Source organism: Tigriopus californicus, chromosome 6 (genome assembly GCF_007210705.1).
Source record: "Tigriopus californicus strain San Diego chromosome 6, Tcal_SD_v2.1, whole genome shotgun sequence".
Lineage (NCBI taxonomy): Eukaryota > Metazoa > Arthropoda > Copepoda > Harpacticoida > Harpacticidae > Tigriopus > Tigriopus californicus.
In genome coordinates, this window is record NC_081445.1 from 11,393,075 (window position 1) to 11,414,295 (window position 21,221).

A 21,221-nucleotide genomic window follows, 5' to 3' on the forward strand; every position below is an offset into this window, starting at 1 on the left:
ATCAACTAACTGGATCTCTTTTGAGATGCATTGAGAAGATTATATTCGGGCCATAAGATTCTCAGACTCAGGGAGGGTGGTGCTTTTGAACGTTTTGGAATGGAAATAAAAATAAAATATGAAGCGTGCTAAACTCAGGAGGTTCCGTAGTCATGAAAATCACGTATGAGAACAAGAAGAGGTACATAGCTATCGACGACATAGTTGGATTAAAATGGGCTCTAACAGTGACAGAGAATCTCATTTCAAGGCGTGGTAAATTCCTATTTTAAGCCCGTTCGCCGTTCGGGCTGAAGGTTAAATTTTGGGTGGGTAGGATGAGGAGAAAACGGGCGTTTGAGCTTCCAGCCCAATCCCAATACATCTCTAGATCACTCTGACGAAACCTTAAAATGATGCTGTACTTCAAGGTCCTTTTTCTATTCAAACAGACGGAAGATATATTTGAACCATTTTCCCAGGAAGTGACGCCACTGACTTCAGTTCCCCCGCGCTCCCTTCGGACGTAATGGTCCATGAAATACATCCACCTTTGAGGAAAGGATGGACCATATCTGCCGGGAATTGCTCTCGAATTGCAACGAAATTCTGAATATAACTCAAATAACTCATAGGAGAGCAGAGTTGCGGACCACGTGGCCGTGACCAAAGCCGCCATAAATTTTCTTTCATCACCATGAGCTCGTACATACGCTTTGATCGTGGCGCTTTCGGACAAACTTTCCCATTCGGAGCACGAAAAAGTGATACTTATACGTTTCTATGCACCAATATCAAGCGAAGCGGGTACAAACTCGCATATACATATATATATAGATTCCATATTTATCCGGAGTATCCGGAGGAAAAGTGCCCGGTTTCTTGAGCGAAGAATGGAATGACCCCCCAGAGTGTGTTTTCTCCTACTGTCCAGGGACAACATCAAGAATAGCTCAGGGCCTCCCTTCCCTTTGGCCTTACCTGTCTTGATTGGCCTTTTTATAGCCCTTCATGTTGGAAATGCCTGCGCGAAGGAAGGCATTTGAGCAATTGTGCGAATGCTTTAAGCGATGAGCCTCAACCGTGGAAGAACTATCCGAGTCTTTGCTCTTCCTCAAGGAGGAGATGAGCTTTTGCCACCTGGACTTGGAGGTTGGTGGACTTGTCGTGGTGGAGCACGTGCCCGTGGAGGACGTGGGCGAAGTGGATCTCCGGGGTGGAGGGCCTAATTCCGAGGCCGGAGACACGGCCCGAGAACTCCGGGCTGAATATCCAGCCGAGGGCGGCTTGGAATGCGACGATGATGTGGACGATGAGGCCATGGTCGGACGGCCAAGGTATCACTGCCAGACGTCTAATGTTCTTGCCACTGCATTTCCTGATAGATCATGGATTACCATCGGGCAGAATCAATCTCACTGATCGGGGGCATGTCCAATACATGCATTCAATTTCCTGGAAAAGAGAACAGACGAAATGAGTACTACAACGAGAATGAAGGCCTTACTGGCAAGTGACAATGACATCGGACAAAGTTTCTGGCTATGGTTTGGGTGTTGCGGTAAAGTACTTCAGGCTCATTACAAGACAAAGCAAAGAAATAGCCCTGGATCAAGTGAGCAGAAGTTCTTTGTCAACTTATTTCTGTTTCTATCAAAGTACCACGAGGAATATCGCCACTACAATGCAACAAAAACAATCGCTGTTTCTTTGGCAGAACCCTCGGCTCCAAAGCTGGACTCGCTTTTCTTGCCAATGCAAGGTCAAGTCGTAAACAAATATATTCTGAAAGGAATCCATGCATTCGCCTCTACCCTAAAACTCTATTCTTTTGACTTCTCGGCCTTGTAAAATCAACCAATAAAACGACTGGACGTTGCTCTTTTGATTAGAAGAAGCAACCAGAAACGATTCATAGACGGGCCCAATATTGAATGCCCATGGTCGTATATCAATTATCAGTAGTAGTGAACCCTTACCAAATATTTCGAGAAAGATCTCTCAAAACAAAAAATTCACTTAAAAATACGACGAATTTGGGGCGCGTTCTTGGAGGTCGAATTGTTTCTCGAAAATTCCCCCGAGCAATGGTAAGTCCACATTATTATTCGTCAAAAAATACTGTGGTATAGTCCCACAACCAATTAGGCGAATGTGGATGGTCTGAATATGCGTCTGACAACCATTCCAATTTTGCTTGATGTTGTTAGACTGGGTTGTGATTTGTGGAAGCAGCTTATTCGGTTCCAGAGGTGGGCATTAACTCGTTGAATGTTGATCGCTACTTTTAGTTTAGATGGCCAGCCTCTAAAATTCATTTTAGATTGACGCATCGAGATTATGCAATAAAAAGTTGGCGTTCAGCCACTTAACTTTTTTTTTCACATTTCTGATCATTGGGGTATGGATAAGTTGGTAAAAGCAGATTTCTTTCACATTTTGGAGTTTAGTTGTCGCTCAAAAAGTTATTGTGATCGATTTGATGCAACATAAATCTGAATACTAGTTCCTCTAATAAGATATTGTATATCATGATTGCATTAATTTATATTGTCGCAAATACCTAGTCATTCTGCTCGTCAGACTAATATGTTTTTATCATTAAATCAATATGCCACATTTCTTGCGAGGATGTAGATTTCCATTTCGCCGCAATTCACGCATCACTGTTTGAACATTTCCCGTGACCGACAAAGCCTAGCTCGAGCACCAGAAATTAATCTTTCCATTACGAGTCATGAATAGATAGAAAACCACGAAGATCATATTCGTGAAACGAACGAAAAATTGAATTAAAACACGGCAGTTTTTCTTTTTTAATATCAATGGGACGTCAGGGTCTTGTTCCAGTCATTTCAATGGGACTCCACGGGACCTCCCGTGTTCCTCGTTTGTGTTCATGTATGCATTGTTGACAAGCCGAAAGATGGATAGCGAAGTGTGCCTGGACCTGTCAAGGACAGGGCCTCTCGCCGAATTACTTTCCATCTTCATTAGAGCCAAGCACCACCATTCATGCAAACTACCCAGTCATTTGAGCTCTCAACCTGATAGACATGCTCTGGAGTTTATCCGAAATTGTAAGACCATGTGGGTCTAGTTGATTAATCTGGTTAACTTGCGATACACACTCCAACTTACCAGAAGGTCTGAATCTGACTGGAGGATGAAAGTTTCTGCCTGAGATATGTTCCAGATTTATGATATAACCTTAACGAGGTAAGTTGATGGTAAAAATAGTTGCTTCAGCCTGGAATTAAAGTCACGCTGTTGACAAGTCTGGTAAATACAAAAGCTAGGATTTTATAAAAAAAAGAATCTGAAGTAAAAAAGAATATGAAAGGCCTTTTCCCCAGAAGAAACTTTATACATTTTATTATAGACCTTGACAATGGAATCAAGGCTTCAGAGCTTCAGGGACACTATTTTGCGAGCGACAAAGATTGTAAGGCCAGATTGAAAAACAAGAAGTATTCCCAAACCATTCAGACATTCAATCCCGCTTTAGCAGCTTATTGATGTCACTGAAATGATTGCTTCTCACAAATATGTTCGAAAAGCCTGGATTTATTGAATTGAAATAAACGCGTACTCGTAATTGTCTTTGTTGTTTTTTTGGCACATCGTACTACAAGAAACCGTCGGGGTGACGAAGGCCAGCATTGAATGCATTTTTCAAACTAGTAATTGAAGGCAAAGAAAGACCCGGCCAAAAATGACAGTCAACATGACCAGAACAGTGATTAGACATGATGGCGTGTAAAACTTTCGGTTGCGCTTGATGCACATTAGAAACGGTCATATTCCTATACAAGTGTTCTCATGGAACCTATTGAGCAGTCACGCTGGATAAAGCTTAAAACTAATTCCATTGATTCTTGCCAGGGGTCGCCATCGACATATTCTCGTCTCATTACATTTCTTCATTCTTCACTCTTTTTGATGTTATGATATTCTATCAATGACAGTCAGGTATCTTTATTTGCAGAAATAAGAACTGATTCAAAGAAGGTTGTCCAATGAAAATTTAGGACAGACTTTATGTTGAGGCGATTGTCAAAGCTGTGAAAACACACGTAATCGTTTCTTTCATCAAAGATATCTGGCGCAACGGTTCAAGAAATGAGGCGTTAGGAAGCTCTTATGACTTCTTACTAGGTTGTTCAAGTTTTGGCTGTTATGGAAATTCATGGTCCATTTAACGTTGAGCTTCCTTTGAAAGTGTGCCAAAGTACTTGCATTTAACGAGACTGTGGCTACTCCCAAGGAACAATTTGCAAGTTCGAATTTCATTGAATGAACTTTCAAAGACCGAAATGGCTTGGCTTTTCGCTTTGAACTCGCATAAAAGTTGAATGAGTTGCAAAATGCTTTCAATATTTATAAAGATCAAGAGATGCCGTCCCTTTGGGTCAGAACCAACTCTTACATCCTTTATCACTCATATTATCAAATGAGTGTCATTGGCATTTTTCATTATCGCTTTCAGCAAAAGCGGAAGTGAAGACTGCAAAATAGGGTTTTTTGTTGAATGTACACTGCCCCAAAAATAGGGCCATGAAATCTCAATTTTACTTCGACCCAGTAAGGCATGAAAGTGTTGTCGTATTGAAGAATTCTTCGCTAATAAATCAGCAAGCACATTAAATACCGAAATGTTAACCTTAAAAGCATTGATTGATCTAGGTTTGACAACATCTTCATACATTACAATTGTTGAAGAAAAAAGTTGTGTTCAAATTTCTTTAAAATCAGATGATTGCCTGTGGCAATTTTCGATTTTGTATGGACCAAAAGGAAAGATTTCAGCAGTATATGAACATGTAACATTCCAGATCTACCTCTCTAATCAATCTATGGGCTAGGAAAATGATCTGTTTTGCCATTGAGAATATATTCCATTTGGTTAACAAAACTAATTTTCCCTTTAGTTCTCCTTAGGTAATCTTCGAATTCAAACGGTTGTGCAATAATTGGCTACCCTGCCAATCAAGTGTTCTTGTGAGCCTGGTCTCCCATGGCGGTAAGATGTCCACGTAAGCCTTGAGGTCCATAACATTACGATATCCTCATGATTTTTTGTCTTGCTTTCTAATCATTACAGATTCCCATCATAAAAACAGAAGACGCAATACAAATTGGCTAGCTCCAATCAATTGACTTTGACGTTAGAAAATTATGGCGTTACAGAGGTCATTTTCTTTTCAAAATAGTTTCAATCAAGGGCATGTAAGCCTAAGAAACCAAAAAATTGAGAAGGATGAAGAAAATGTTAAGTTCATTATTCATTCCAAAGATTCATTGTTGTTTTCAAATGATTCTTAGAAGTAACTGAAGCAGGGCTTTTTCCAGGGAAAAAATGTCGAAACACAGACTTTGAATGGATGAGCTAAAACGAAGGGATTGAATTTCACAAGACTATCCCAACTCGTGCTTGATCATCCTCTCCAAAGCTGTCAAAGTTTCCTGTCTCAAGAATGAATGAAAGACATATTTGCCAAAGCCTTGAAAAAAATGGAAAAATGTAAATATGAGGAAATTCTCCCCAATCCACAAAGCAAGTTTCGGCTTTGTCTTAAAATTTGGGGAGCTTTTCTTATCGAGCATATTTGCATGATGTAAAATTTTATCAGTCTCCGAAGTGGCTTGGAGAGGGGAAAATGGAACGATCAAATTCTTTTTTTCCATCTCATAAGGTCGGTCGTAAAGCGCTTTATTGAAACTGAGGAGCGATTGTTTATGATAACAACTCGACTTTTCATTTCCTCATCTTTCGGTCTTTGAATTCAAATGCCCAAGTTCTACAGAGAAATCATATATGAGGTCCTAATATATCAAGGAACAATCAAAAAAATAATTACCATCCATTTTCTTTAGTGATTCATAATCAGGAAAAGACTATCTTTTTTTCTGAACACAATCATTTGAAAACAAAATCATAATTACCCTTCTTTGATTTTTTTTATCGTGTCTAATTAGTGTGTTCTCTAACCTATTTCAATCCTTCCACATTTAAGCAATAGGCATCAAAACAAGAAGAACTTTGCAAAAAAATATGAAGATTTGGAAATTTCATCTTTGATCATAAGCAATTGAAAATGTTTCAAAAAGTGGAAAAAGATACAAAAATCGTTGCAAAAATGAACTAAAAATGAGACAAGTTCAAATTAAGGCACATTAAATATCTTGCGCAAAACGTTCCAATTAAAAGGAAAAGACCTCTTGAGTTTTTGGGAAATTCAGCCCTTATGAACAGAAATTGAATTCATTTTCAAATTCCTCGTACGAATCCTAGACTCAACCAACCACCTTTCTTTCGGTTGTTTTTGTCCCTAAAAGGATGAAATCTGAATCTGTCATTGAAGTAGTCGCTTCCATTGCTGTGTGTAGTGCTCTATTCTGAGTGTCGACTAGACCTACTGGGAGCCTTTGTGGTTGACCAAGGAGAGGGTCTTGTTTGTTCAATAGTGTGTCAACATTAATCATCTTGGAACGCCTCGTCAAGTGGTCCAAAGTGATTAGACCGCCTTGGCCTTGGTAGCATCAGACTTTAGAAGGAGAGCATTGGTTGGTTGGTTGGGTGGTTGGCGGCCGACAGGCTTCAACCACTCCACTTCAATCCTTGTCGATACAAGTATAGGCAGAAGATGGGTGCATGAATTATTCACGCTAGACCCCTGGAAAGTTTTGCCAAACTTCATTTTGAAAGGCTGTATCGTGACACACGCATCTTCGAATAGAAGCTCTTCAAAATCAAAGGCCAGGCTATTCCTCCTTAGGGCTCTTTGCCAAAGGCTCAATCTGGGCGGATATATAGACTATTTTCCTATTCTCGGGCCTGTTGCCAGTTTTGCATCTCAAGGATATCCTGATCACTAAGGCAATTGAATGATTAAGTGCCGGAGGCCTTGTTTCACAAAAGAACAGCCTTTTGCAAACTTGAAACCTGAGGAGACTTGTCTACGAAATCAAGTTAACCGGATTTGGCTTCAGCCTTTGTGGAAATGCTAACGAAATTGAAGGAATCATGTGCGCCAAAAAGAGATGTCTCAGACATGCTCACTATGAATACAATATGTGTTTCATGTTGAAGCGGCCTTTGGAGGCCTTTGATCATTTTGGGTGAGCTCGATCGAAGATCAAGCGCCAAAGAAAGGCTTTACAAAGCAGAATAGGAACCTTGTTTTGAAAGAGGCAACAATGGAAAAGTGGCTAGATTCTCTTCAAACGTTCCATTCAAGTTTTGGACCATAATATTCACATTATCCTGCTTTTCGAGAAAAATAAGCAAGAGCGAAATTGGACAATCGATGCCACCCATAAACTTTGTAATGAGCACATACAAAGAACGCATATTGCTTGCAATCATGTCTCATACTTTTAGCTAACATTCAAATGCGTCGTCCAACTTTTCCGAAAGAACCATGAGCGGAGACAATCCTTTTTTAGTGCCCCGTTGTGTCTCATTTTTTGTTATTGGATGTTTGAAGAAAATTACAAAAACCCTCTCCTGAGAATGTGAAAACCATTCAATTGTAAGGAACATCCTTGTACTAAAACTTCAACCTAGCATTCTAACTTCAACCTTTTTGCACTCTTTGCAGCAATACCCTGATATTGCACAGTAAACAGCTGTTTGTCCATTGTTTCGAATTTTGCGCCGTAATCCCGTTTTTGGTATCCCCATTTCAAAATGAGCAACGGCACCATCTCCCACATCTGGAAATGGACCCTTCAGCCTTCAGCCCTTAGCCTTGAGTTCGTTGAAAGGAAAGCTTACGACTACTTAAAAGGGACATAAACCTTGGCGTCGTTCAGAAGAATGGACTTGAATTGGGAAGTACACATTGCCAAATAGTGCCGGGTCATAAATCACGGGATCGTGAAGGGTCATTCACACTTTACCAGGATTGTTTGTTCCTAGTGATTAATGTACGACCGCAAGCCGAGTGGGATGGGTCTTTCTTCTCTCTCCATCGCTTTTGGCATCCAATATTGCGGCGTGGATTGGAGATAAACGAAGAGTAAGTGGCACGAGACAACGGGGCGTGGATTCCTTACATCGTTGGTTGACCAGACTCGGCTTATGATTACCATCGTTCTCCTCCTCCTCCATCATTTGGAGGAGATTCCCTTAGCATGCCTGCCATTGATGAAGGTTGGATCTCACGGTCAATGCTAAGCCTTTGTTTGATATTTTATTAGCACTGCCCGACATTTCAATCAGCCGCTCGTTTTTTAAACACGAGATTCTCTGAAGAGAGGTTTCGTCAGTGAATTTGGAAAACTTCCGGTTAAATACCTAGTTCGGTAAATCTACAGCTCTAGGGCCCATTCGCACCATTCTGGGATTTTTAGGTTCCATCTAAGCCGCACTGAGTGTACGATAAGGTTTCAAATTATGGAAGCCTGTGGGTGTAAGGCTTGCTTGACAGTTTTGATTGAAGTCAAGCAAGGCAACATAAGTGAATTGGCCCAACAGCTTACTCTCAAAGTGCCAAAAAAGTATTTATGTCTATAGAATACGAATTCTGGAAAAAGTAATTTCACGCCACACAAACGTTATGTACACTGTGATCCTTGATTCAGTTCCACTCTTTGCTCTAGATCATATCTTCCCACTTTCTTTTCCTTGGGCGGTGGTGTCAAGTACATCTGTGTGAATTTAATGATACGACCATAATAAACCTCACAACCGATCTCAACCCAACCTAATGCATCACTTTGCCAAAAGCACGTGAGTAAGATCTGTGCAACGTAGAAAGTCTCATGGGATAAGCTCTCAACATACTTTTCCTGGTTTCTAGACACTTGCCTTTTTTGATTTGGGTCCAATCTAGGATCAGCGTTCCAGCTTTTCTATAAACTATCATATCTTGATAACATTATAGTATTCGCTATTATAAGAGAGCATCCCTATGTCAAGCAGAACTTTGACACACAAATGTGCTTTTTTATACTTTGTAAAGGCATTAGAAGATAATGCCATATCAACATGTCTGTTGAAGTACCCCTCTCCCTCCCCTCCCTTCCCCCAAAAGAGGATGATAATCATCTTCTTCAAAATATCATCAGGATAAGGTATCTACAAAATTGTCACTGCAACTAAAACGCAACTAAAATGCCCGGCTCTAAATATAAGGGATCTCAACTCAACGCATGTGAGAGCGAACAATATGGGGCATATCCGAGCCTTTCATAAGAAAAAAGGCAGAGGACCTTCAGCTTGACCTTGACTCATCCCATTCCTCTTCCTCTTCTCATTGGAAGCTCATTGACGATGCTGAGTTGTGTAGTTCTCATCGTGATCCGACTTGTTTGTTTCCATGTAAAATCACATTCATACATATACACTTACCATCAGCTAGTTCTTTTCATCTGGGATATTTGTTGACACATCGACGGACACGCCATCAGCTCAATGCTCACCAAGTCAGGCCAGCAAATAGGGTGGCTGACGACTTGTCTCAACCCCAAATGCTCAATGGGGTACTCTACTGTAACTTCAATTACATAGGAACACGATTGACAGCTTGAAGTGCATTTCTGGCCCACTCAACGAACAACGAGAACAATGAGAACTTGTCCGTTGTAGCGTAGGGAAAAAGTTTCCAGAGTATTGATTATTCCATCATTTCCGACTAATTATTGCTCAATACTCTTGCCGTGGATCTTTCACAAGTTCCCACACAAAATACATTGGATCAAAGCAAAGCTAGGAAGATCTCTATCGATCTGGGAGCCTGGATCATCAGAAGATAGCAAAGCAGAGCTTACGGCAAACGAAAAACCAATAGGATTACCTTGTTGTACTTACTATGTACTAATAAAGGTCGAAGGATGTATGCACTTGGGCTCATTGGCCTTCTCCCCACTACTGAGGAAGAAAAATCAGCAAGTATAAATTGTTGTTCAATTTGGGGAAAATCTAAGCTCAAAATTCGTTTTTAAAAAAAAACATTACTTTCAATATTGAATTGTAACTGATTGCAAGGTTATCATATGGATGATTTTAACGATTAAGCTCTAGGACTGAGAACTAAACAACACCTCCTGGTTACAAAAAAGAGGATTGCTCCAGTTTATAGAGTGATACGAGAGTCAATATCAAATTGAGTAGAAATCAGATCAGTTAAAGATTATCCGCTTTACAATGAAAGTAAACAATGTGAGTTTTCAAAGCGGCACAATATGAACTCTTCATATGAAGGTAGATTTTGTCGCCCTAAAATTTGCTCTCTGTAGGAGTCATATGCTATTGCTTTTATCGTTATTTAGTTTTGGATTAACAACTTGTGTACAGTATGTGTCAGGTCCATCCTCGGGTTAATTAAAACTGCAATCGAAAAAGTGAACAAGAGCAGGTTCGGAATGACTTTAGCCCTAAAGAGTCAAAGAGAAGCATTTTTTACCCAAGATCAGAGCCCAGTTTTTTAAAGCGCAGGAGTAAGTCTTACATCGAAAAAAGGATCTTTACTTGATCTAAGATTCACTCTTTGGACTAAAAAACCGGGCTCTGGCTCTCCCCTTCTGTTACAATAACGAATAAACTTTTGATCTGAATCATCTTTTGATGCAAAAGCTTGCTCTTGGTAACTTTAGGAGTCTTATATCTCTGGCTTCCTCACAAGAATCAAGTTGAATGGCTGAATTGAAGAAAACTGGTTCGATACCTTGACATAAATGATAATCTCCATTTGAAGGTACGCGTGAATAATGAAAGAGACATGAAGAAGATCGGATTAACCTCTATCAATCAAATAATTGACGAAATAGTGAACACGCTCCAAATTACCCATTCAAAGAAAAAGCAAAAAGAAACAGTCAATGAAGTGTGTTTTCCTTCTCAATCTCTCCAAATGGTGATGGATCTTCTCTCCGAATTCGTTCCTCAAGAAAGTAATGAAAAGAGTCCTTGCCTTTGAGAGTGTCGGTCCTAATTTTTATATTAACCCAATTAGCATCCGGTCGATCTTCGTTAGTTCGAGGAACATAACCCTCAAAGAACCCAAGGAGATAAACCGATCTCTTATGTCCAAACAACGCCTTCATTCCTAATACAACGATTTTGATGCAACTGTTGAGAATTGAGATGTGAGTCGATATCAGAACTGGTTAGAGTCGCCAATAAATGTTTTCAATTCAAAACCGATGCCAGTGAGAGGAAGTTGGTCTATTGTACTCCCAACCCAAGTTCTGTGGTCTGGGAGTTGGTTCAGGGGCGTTCGACTACATAAAACTCACCATTCGTCGTTCTTCAGGAATTCAATTCACTCAGGTGTGACGCGGAATGCATGCCAAACAAAGCAGATGAGACAATTCCCGTCCAAAGTGACTTTGTTTGTTCTCCGGTGTGTTTTTGATCTATTTCCGGTTGCTTCGAGTACGTAGTGGGAATGATTGGCACACCTCACCACACTGTTCTTTTGCTTTTTATCGCTGATGAATGATTGGTCACTTGCTTGTTCCCTCTCCTCGTTCCTACCAGCATCTCCCTGGTGGGTAGGGGGGTTCACAACTCGTCTTGGTATTCACTAGAACCTCTGATGAGAACCGGGAGAACGTGAACGAAATTCGGTGGGCTCACTTTTCAATAAGGAACTGACGCTCCTCCATCCAGCGATTGGGAGTCTTTTGGAGGAGGAGGAGGAGGATGAAGTTGGCCGTGACGACGGCCTTCCTTCCTTTCTTTCTTGCACTTGACGGTCGCTTCCCGCTTCTCGGCCGCCTTTATTGAGCTTGGAAGCCCGTTTGACGCGCTCGAGAACGTAGAGAACGGGGATCCTGATCCTCCTCCTCCTCCTCCTCCTCGCTCTTCTCTCAGACTCACGTTGCTTGATACGCTAAAGCGCTGGTTGATCTTTTATGAAAGAAAGTAGTGACCTTATATCGGAGAATGGAGATGAATAGAATGCGAATACTAATATATACAAATTAGTGCCGAAGAAGTGAGAATAAGATGCATTTGACAGGGTGTTTTAGTGGTGTCATTATTGTTCTATAATAAAAGAAAAACAAAGCACATAGCACGTCGCAAAAATTTGAATTTTGGAAAATTTGAAACTTTAAGTCAAATGAAATAAAGTTTTCTAATAAAAATTGCGACTGTTGAAAACAAACTGCTTTTGCAAGTGAGGAGCAAATGAAAAGTCATTCGGTGGAGATGTAAATATAAAGCCATGCTCTAAAAGCTTTGACCATTTCCATTTTTAGTACCAAAAATACTGACTAGAATTCCTTGGCGCTTTATGTTTCTCTAATATTTAAGAGAACAGTTTCCTGATCACAAAGGTATCATTTTTTTCAGGAGTGCAAAAGAATAGGTTGTTTTTATTTTGAAAACACCCGAAGATTCAAGGGAAAACATGAACGAAAACTATCTTCCGCCAAATAATATTCACCATTCTCTAATATGTAGATCTTTATCATATCTCGCCTCCCGTCTTTGTCCTCCTTGATCTTGATTCCGAGTTGTCTCCTTTTCGACTCTTTCTGCGTTTTCAAGGCAACGAGGCAGACTTGGCCCCCAAGGCCCGATTAGCCCCCAGTGCGAGACCAAAAATCTTTGAACTCGGGAATGTTGGTTGCATTGAGTAATACGGTTTTAAATGACCACGCGAACCTCTCCTTAAGGGTTCACTTGGCATGCAAACGTGCATCGCTGTGGAACCGTTTAGTCATGTAAATTGCTCTTTCCTACAGAGAATCCGAAAATTTTTCCGATTGACTTTCTAAGCCTTTCCCCTGCGAAATATTGTTTTTTTTTGTTCTTTACGGCAGGCCAAACATTACGTCGGGAAAATGACAACTATGTCAGTTCTCTCATCATCTTTCCCAAAGACAAGTGTGAAGAGTTTAAAACTGAATGGGCAACGTTGGCCGGGTCAGGATAAAAGTACATCCTCTGCTAACCACGGTCACCTTTTTGTTATCCTGGCCGTAAATGTGTATCTCTAGGTCTGAGTAGGTAAGAATGGGAGTATGTGTCTACGGCCTTGTCTCTAAAAAAGCCCAAAACTTGGGCCAACTCCTGTACTCCCACTCTTCCACCATAACACTCCATCCTGAAGCAATCTAATGTAGTGGTAACTTACCTCCACGAGAATGCAAGAGAGCTAGGAACACATCGACCAAAAAGAGAGCAGAGGAAAAGACGAGCAGCACAGCAAGTCGTTGGGATCCTCTTGTTCTCCTGCCGCTTCAGATCTCTGTACTACGAGTAGTTCCACAACAACAACCTTCCTACTCTACGTGGTCTGCTATGACTCCCGTTTTTCACCTTGTTCCTCTGTGAAGGCCGTGGTAAACGAGGACCAAGAGGAGAAGAAGAAGGAGGAGAAGGAGGAGGAAGTCTCCTCTAATATTTCTTTCTCTCTTCAGCTTCTGTTGTTATATTTATGCCGCAGAACCTGCCAAGAATGTCGAAATGGAACATGGGATTGTGGAAAATAAATATTGAGTCCAAGGAACCTTGATTGCGGTGCTGTATTGGCAAAGACAAGACATTCCGGGTGTCGAGGGTGTAGTGCAGGGACCAAGGGTGAGCCCATGACATGAGATTAATATTGACTTTTACTTAACGTTCCAACCTTCCCCTGGCATTTTGGCCCTTTTTTCCTCTTAAGGAAGAGTGTTTATCCAAAAGCTAGGTTATTACAACGTTGCTTTGTTTAATCAGACACTTCACAATGTAGTTGATGCTGTTTCATCATTCTGGAGGAATATACATACTAAAATGTGATTATCCTTTAACAGTCTCTAGAGAAACAGCTGCCTGACAACGTCACATTATTTTTTTAAGGAGTTTACATGTAGTTCTGGCCGTGTTCATGAATTGGGTTACACTTACAGTCACCTTTATTCTGTAATATAAGACATATTCGTGTGTAGTTCAGAAAAATATATAACACACTTTAAAACCCAACCTAGATTTTTGATAGGATCACGTGTTTTTGTTCCTACCTTTGTTAGGGGTCTTTGCGCGCATATTGTCATGAAAGTGACTAAATACTTTGTGTAAATTGATTCATGTCATCTAGTGAGGGCTAACATTAATTCGACATTATCCTCGTTTATGTAACTAAAACAAAACTTCACTACCAAGTGTCCCTTCTTTATAGCGTGACAGAAGAAAGCCATGCTCGTCCGCTTGAGTTTCGGGCAATCAAGTCATGATCTCTTCATGTTCCAACACGGACCAATGTGCCCTTTTTACTCGTAATTCCCGATGGCCTTCCTGAGGCCTAACGATTTACGCCTTCTCCATACAAGGTCAATCTTCAAAGTCCCACCAGTGTCTCGGATGTCACGTTAGCTTCATCGGTCCAATCGGTAGGACTTTTTATGAACTGAGACAGATCAAGAACACCAGTTTGAATGTGAACATGAAATTTCGCTTATCATTTGGCCTATCCATATCAGGCATGAAATGTTCTCATCTTTGGTCGGTCCAACGTCGGCAATTCTCTGGAGTTAAATTGATTGCCTTTGACATCAAGGACACTTTTACCAAGTGAGCGAAGATAACCATTTCTTCGCCGCAAAACTAGAGAATGGCGTAGGATCTTTGCCCGTTTTTTGAAGCACTTCAATGAGTTTGGGGAGTTTCTTGGAACAATTTGTGGACTACTAAACACCCATAAATCAAGAGAACCTGTCAGAAAAAGGTCGGTATTTTATACTTTTCTCCTTCAGCGTCATCATCTTCAGTTCCAGGGAAGTAGAACGCAAGTGCAATAAGTACCAAGTACAGCACATTTGAGTTCGCTCCAGAACCCAAGAGCGTGGAGACCAAGCATAGTTTCGGCCTTTGATGACATTTTGTAATGTGTCAGAGGGTGTTGACGTGTCTACTAATGATGAACTTATCTATTTCGAGACAGGAATCAGACTCAAGCTGAGACTCCAAAACTCATACGAAGCAGAAAGAAGGACCTTCTACCATCTACACGGAAATCCCTTGTCCATAACACTGATTTTGAAAGCGAGAGAGAGCAAGAATCAGATCAGATCGAAAGGGGTCATTTGTTCGACATGAAAGCGTGAATCAGGAGGGAGGTCAGAGAGAAACTCTTTATTGAATCGAACACGTGTCAAGAATGAATGGTGACGCGTTTTCGATGGATGTGAGATCAGGGGAAGAATCAGACTCAATGTGAAAGGTTATAAATTGGAGATCAGGATTTATCCATCAATTTCCTCAGCTCCCTTCATTACACGCTCTATCTAAACAGAAATTAACCTACAAGAAATTATGATCATATGGGACTGTTCAAAATCAGATGCCCAAGAGAAATAAGTTTGTGGTATTGCAGACGGCAGAAAAAGTACATAATACAATTTTCTTCGTCTGACTTTTCACTTAGTATTCCTTAGTGCTTGGAAATATTTGGCTACTCGTAAAATCGTGGGTTTCATCTCAAATTTCTGAAACCAGGCCTGTGATGATTTCAAATACGCTGGCAGTCAAGGACTTAGTTAGGCCTTTGAGGATTGAAAGAATGAGTTTTCGGTTCTTGAGGCTGGAAAATTTGATAGAGCTATGTCAAATGCTGGATATAAGAATATTTCTTAATATAACCCCCCGGGTGTCCTTGAACAAACAGATATATAATATGACACATAAGCAATAAATACAATTGCCCGTCATGACGAATCAAAATGGTATTATACGATAAGGTCAAAGGCTAGGAATGATTACTTTCATCAACGATAAATGAGTTATTTGCTCTCGTTGGCAATTGTTTTCCTCGTCACCAGCAATGTTTAATTAAGACATCAAACGAGAAAGTCCTCCCAGTTGCAAGAGAACCTCTTTTCCTGGAATGTAATTCCTCCGGAAAGTAAAAGGAAAACTGGCAGCCCTAAAAAGACCGCTCATTCCCCCCAGTTTCTTTTCATTTGTTGTTTTCGCTACATAACTTCAAGCTCATGGTCTGAAATGGCCATGCAAATGTCATCTCGGTCTCATGTGGAAAAAAGCACTCATTCCCTAGCCTTTCTAAGCCTATGCTATACGTTGGAAAACTATGTCATGAAATTGACACACAGATAATGCCTTTCATTCTCGATCATATTGGTAGAGGGTTCAAGATTTTCTGCAATGTTAATATGGTGTATGGACAATTTCTAAATATACACATTCTGTATCCAAAGTAGCAGCTGTTGGGATATCTTTGCCTTTTGAGTGACCTCCCTTTTAAGCACAGAGGTTGCACGAGATGTACATGTTTTCTTGTCTGCTAAAAGGATCCGAAACTACAAAGCACTGCTGGTGAAGATGAGTTCAACTGTCGAATTTGGGAAGCACATTCTTCTGCATCAGACATAGACCAAAGCTAAACATGCTAGCTGTCAATGTCCTCAATTTATTAGTATATTAGTATTAAGCATGGGCCTACCGTCTCCCTAACCAGTAAAGAATCTTAAGATTTGCCCTTCATTGAACGGGCTTTTTTAAGGTTTTACCAATTTGAGGCCACATTTTTGTGGCCCTGGCACCTGTAATTGTCAATCCTACAAAGAACAAAATTCGACAAATGCAAAACCTAGATTTGTCTTTTATATTCTTTAAAAACAATTAGCATACAAATCTGACAAGAAAAAGAACAAACGGGCTCTCAATTAGGCTTTTGCAGCCATGATGAGGAAGTTATATTCTAAAAAAAAAATACGTAATGTGCATTTCAAATTCGGGACCTTGCATTATCTCCCAGACCGCATCCATGAAAGCCTTTATCTACTCCAGAACAACATGGCGATGATGACAGGCCTCCAAAGCCACACTGACCTAAATGTAGTAGTCAAGGAAGTCAAGGACAGGGAGCCCCTCTCTAACCATTCCTGGGAGTAGATGGTAGTGCATGTGTGTGTAGTTCACTATCTTGTTGCAAGATCAACAGATGACCTTCAATCAGGGGACAATTTTCAATCTAGAATTCAGAGTCCGCACTTTAAATGCCCCTATAGGATCTCACTCAAGCTAGGCCTTGATAATTACAACCTAACCCAGAAGATCCAGGTTGAATCCATGAGCTAGAATGTGTCACTTTATGGTAGAAGTTCTCCACCCTTTCCCATCAGGTTATCAAAATATTATTTACAAGGTTACCATTCCCCTTCCTTCAAGTTACTTGTACACTGCCCAATGAACAAAGGGAAAGAGGCAGACATCATTCCTAGAGGAAAGTTTTACAAAAGCAGCTTGGCTAGTTGGAGTTAACAGAGGGCATAACTAGGGTGGACTGCAAGCCTCTTTGTATTCTACTCCTCCAGGTTGTCCATAGAGCTGGAAGGGAGCCACATTTGGTCATTGATACCAATAGACAGATCAATCTATACATTTGCAGCCAAAAAGTCCAGCTCCCAACCCTTTCAGAAGTGAACAATGGGGTCAATCAAGCATTGTGGTGAAGCAATATGGATCTACAGTCTGGGCATTACCACGTAATGGTTTGTGAAAGTCACAGCCAGCCTTTTGGGGATAAAATGGACCAATGCCAATGGGTCTGTTTATTTATCATAGTTGAACATAATTTTGCCACTATTGCAGGGCATTGTTGACCAGACGGCAACTCTCTTTTTACTGGTCAGCTGCTCATCAACATTGCAACAAACAAAGTGACGCAGCAACGGAGATTTTAAGAGGTTACACAATAGCCATGTATCGTATTTCGCTCGCTACCCGATATATTTTTCTAACCACAAGCCGAATTGAGAAGTCAGAAACCGCAGAGGCTTAAACTTGATGACCCAAGTCTCACGCCACCCACTCAAACAGAGCCTCCATAAGATGAAACCAGGCTTCAGGTTGGTTGCCATAGAATCTGAGCCGAATTGTTAACTGGGAGATTCCACTCCAAGCTGAAGATCATCGTGGTTTGGATACACCCCGGGAGCTATGAAGATTGATGGGAACCTCATTGAAAGTACGCAAAGACTGGTGGCTAATCGATTGAGGCTCACGCTCCCCAAGCACCTCAATCTTGAATTGGCTGAAAGAAAATGGCCAATTGAATGTTGGGCTTTTTCTGATCGTTTTTCTCGTAGTGCCCCAGAAATGGTCACTTGTATTTACGATGCTCTGACAAACCATGGGCTTTTTGCCTTCGCCAGTAAAAGGCCAGATGTGAGCATTCGAGCCAATTGTGGTTCATTGCGAGGACGGTATTATTGCTCAGAGCCAAGTACGTGGACTTTTGGTTGGGTAATTTTGGCTCAATTTTCTGGTCTTTGTAATTAAACTTGCAACACTGGAAAGTAATTTTGGCCTTCCCTCAAAAACTTTCAACTTACTCGGCTGGGGAGTAAAGACAGCTGTTAAGGGCAAAGGCATACATACAAATGGCCTTTTTCAACAATAGGGAGCGTGCAAAGGCTTTGGAGTTATTAAATCAGACCCTCTTTCAAGTTCAGAAATGGCATTGTCTACTTCTTCAGAAGGCCTGGATAAAATTTAATCTGTGATATGGAACGGCCGTGGACCTCTTTAAGAAGTACTTGCGAAATGGGATTCGCTCTATTGTATGCTCCAAGAATAATGGCACGACCAAAAAGCCAAAGCTTTCCGAGAGAAAACTCGAGGACCTTTTCTTTGTCGCCACAGAAATCCGAGTGACAAAAGAGTGCTCTAAATTTATTCGCTTCAAAATCTTGGAGCCCATTCTTGGGACAAAGTGACACCGTAATTCGAAGGCTGCATAGAACTGCCATACTGACCAGAAATGATTTGTCAAGGATTATTTCGAAAGACACTTAAAACTTGAGGCCAATTTTGCGTCGTTTTACAGAAGCACGTAACATCAGTTGAAAATATTCCTCACATAGTGACGAATTAGCTCAATTGCTCAAAACATGCAGAAGTGGAAAATACTTTTTCTATTTGAAAACGGCATGTCCCATTCCATTAAGATATCACTTACGGTTGTAGCATTTGTCGTAAATTGTTCGGAAACCCTCAATTTAAAGGTGGATATCCAATCAGGAAAAATCCAGACAAAGACTGATTTTCATAAGAATATCACATTATGGATTCTCCCAAGCAAACCATTGTCTTGCAAAACCAGAGGCTCATTTTGTAGCAGGTTTAAAGAGGACGATGTGAAAAAATTGGTGCGAAAAGAATACCCTCAACAACAAAATGTTTCTCAATAGGTAGTAATGGTCTTAGAAACCCTTCGAATGCATGAGAAACCAAGTCTGAAACACAGGAATAAATACAAAAATGACTTGAGTAAAACAACAGAAATGATGTAATAATGATTTGTTAGTCTGGCTTAAAAATGTCGTCTTGAATACCTAGTTCGCTAGCCTAGAACGCCAAAAGTCGTTGAATCTGAGTAATGTTTGAAAGACGTTTTACTCCAGTCATGAACCACTGGAACATGGATGGGGATACCAGGATCGGGAATCGGTATTTCTGAATGGGATAAGACATTGCGTTCTTCTACATAAGAGAATCACCCAAGGTTGGTACGAGTACATCTTTCAATTTTTACCTCGATTGGACCTTTGAATCAAAAGCTATGCCCTCCAAAAGTACAGCAAATAAAAGGGCACTTGGTAATCTATTACCACAAGATTATGTTTTTTCGTGACTTTTGAGAGGGCATAACTTTTGATCCGGTCGTTCGGTTGAGGTGAGAAATGAAATATGTAGTTTTAGTGACCTGAGGCTTGTCTAATATGAAAAAGACCTCAACTCGATTCCGAAATGACAATTCTCGACCCAAGCATCCCCTGTCCATTTTCCAGTGGTTCATGACTCAATGCAGGCAAGACAACTGGTTCTTTTTTGATAGGGGGAGCAATCGCGAAATTCTGACCAACTGAATTAATTGAGATCAAAGAATAAAAGCCTTATGTTGCTGACAAAAACATGCCCTTTTGTAATTTCATCCTATACTATTTCGTTTTTGCTTTCTGTACTCATTTTGAGAGCATGAGAACATTCTAGCATCATTATTTTGATTCCTCAATTATCCTTCTGATTGTAAAAAGCGTTCATTTTTTTTCATTGTTGGTTTTCAACTAGTCATACTATTTTGTAAAACATGCTTTCATTTTCTGGTTGAGAGCTATAAATTGAGGTTATTTTCTATACTCATTCTCTGACCATTATGGCTACATGGCTCAACATTTTTTTTTTGTTGATTTATTTAAAAACATCAATATACCTTTTTTTCAATGCTAGTGCATGCTTAGTAGGATCCATTATCTTTTTAATTAGGCTAGAAGTACTATTCATGGAACATATCAATCATGCTATCATAAAGGAAAATGGTATTCAGCACTGGAATGAGCCCTTTTCTCCCTTTTTTAAACTGACGTCCTCAAGTTCACATTTTCTTGTTTTTTTAACCTTACAAACACTAATTGAACATGCCAAGGTTGATTAGCAACATGTAGCAAATCAAGCCATTATGGCACTAAGTCATCCTTCTTGGTACCAAATTCTAGTACCTTACCTTTACAGCACTCTAAAAAGTCCATTAGAAAAAGAAATCAATCTTCTGGCTCCAAAATGACTTTATTGTTAAGGAATTCAAAAGGAACGTACGTACTAAGGCATTGGAGAGGTTTACTACAATTGCACGTGAATATTTGGAACAAACAAGTCCCAGGCCCTTCCTTCATAGTGAGGACTCATCGACTTTGCTGATGATTTCCTTCACTGCATTATGACATCAGATATGTTTCCTAATGGGTTGAGTAACAAGGCGGATATCATTCACTCCAGTTCACTTGTACTGTACTCTGAACCAGCATCAAAGGGTCCGGAGTCAATGAGAAAGATCATGAATCTCCACTTTCATTCACAGTCTGTACATTCATTACTTTCAGCTACACTGTATGTTCAAGGACCCAGGGCAAAGTCTGGCCTTTTTCGTAGTCTGTTTCACCTATATAGTGTGGCCAAGATTCGAAATGATCTAATGGAGAAGATGAATAATTCCTAGACTCAAGTGAATACCATGAATACTGTTCAGAGTTTTGACGAAATGAATTCTCCACGCATCTCTAGATTTTCCACGGTCTTCGCAATCGAAGATAAATCGGCTCCTTTTGGGAACACGAGGGAACACTTTTGAGGCCGTGTATTTGTGCCATTGATGGGTTTATTGTTCAGAAAAGTGTGGTCTGTACTTTATGGACTGGTTCAATGACGGAGAGTGTTTTGCCATTTGCGGTCATTACCGGCCTTTTTGTGCTAAGAGGGTCAAATCGAGGCCGCCAGTTCTGGC

The 21,221-nt window shown here is 40.5% G+C and overlaps 1 protein-coding gene across 4 annotated transcripts in view; it reads right to left on the bottom strand.

The window, feature by feature from the left end:
- The window catches only part of LOC131882152 (probable protein phosphatase 2C T23F11.1), a 33,277-nt gene extending 21,655 nt beyond the window's left edge, over positions 1–11,622 (bottom strand). Inside the window, exons 1-2 of one of the 4 annotated variants that reach the window (XM_059229214.1) lie at positions 11,224–11,622; positions 961–1,434 (exon numbers count right to left, since the gene is read on the bottom strand). In XM_059229214.1, the coding sequence (XP_059085197.1) occupies positions 961–1,301 (341 nt within the window). In that variant the 5' untranslated portion in view covers positions 1,302–1,434; positions 11,224–11,622. Of the gene's footprint in view, positions 1–960; positions 1,435–1,503; positions 1,605–1,641; positions 1,662–1,958; positions 2,194–11,223 lie in introns of those variants that run through there. The other 3 variants (XM_059229213.1, XM_059229215.1, XM_059229216.1) reach the window with 3 other exon arrangements.
- Positions 11,623–21,221: the final 9,599 nt, after the last annotated feature.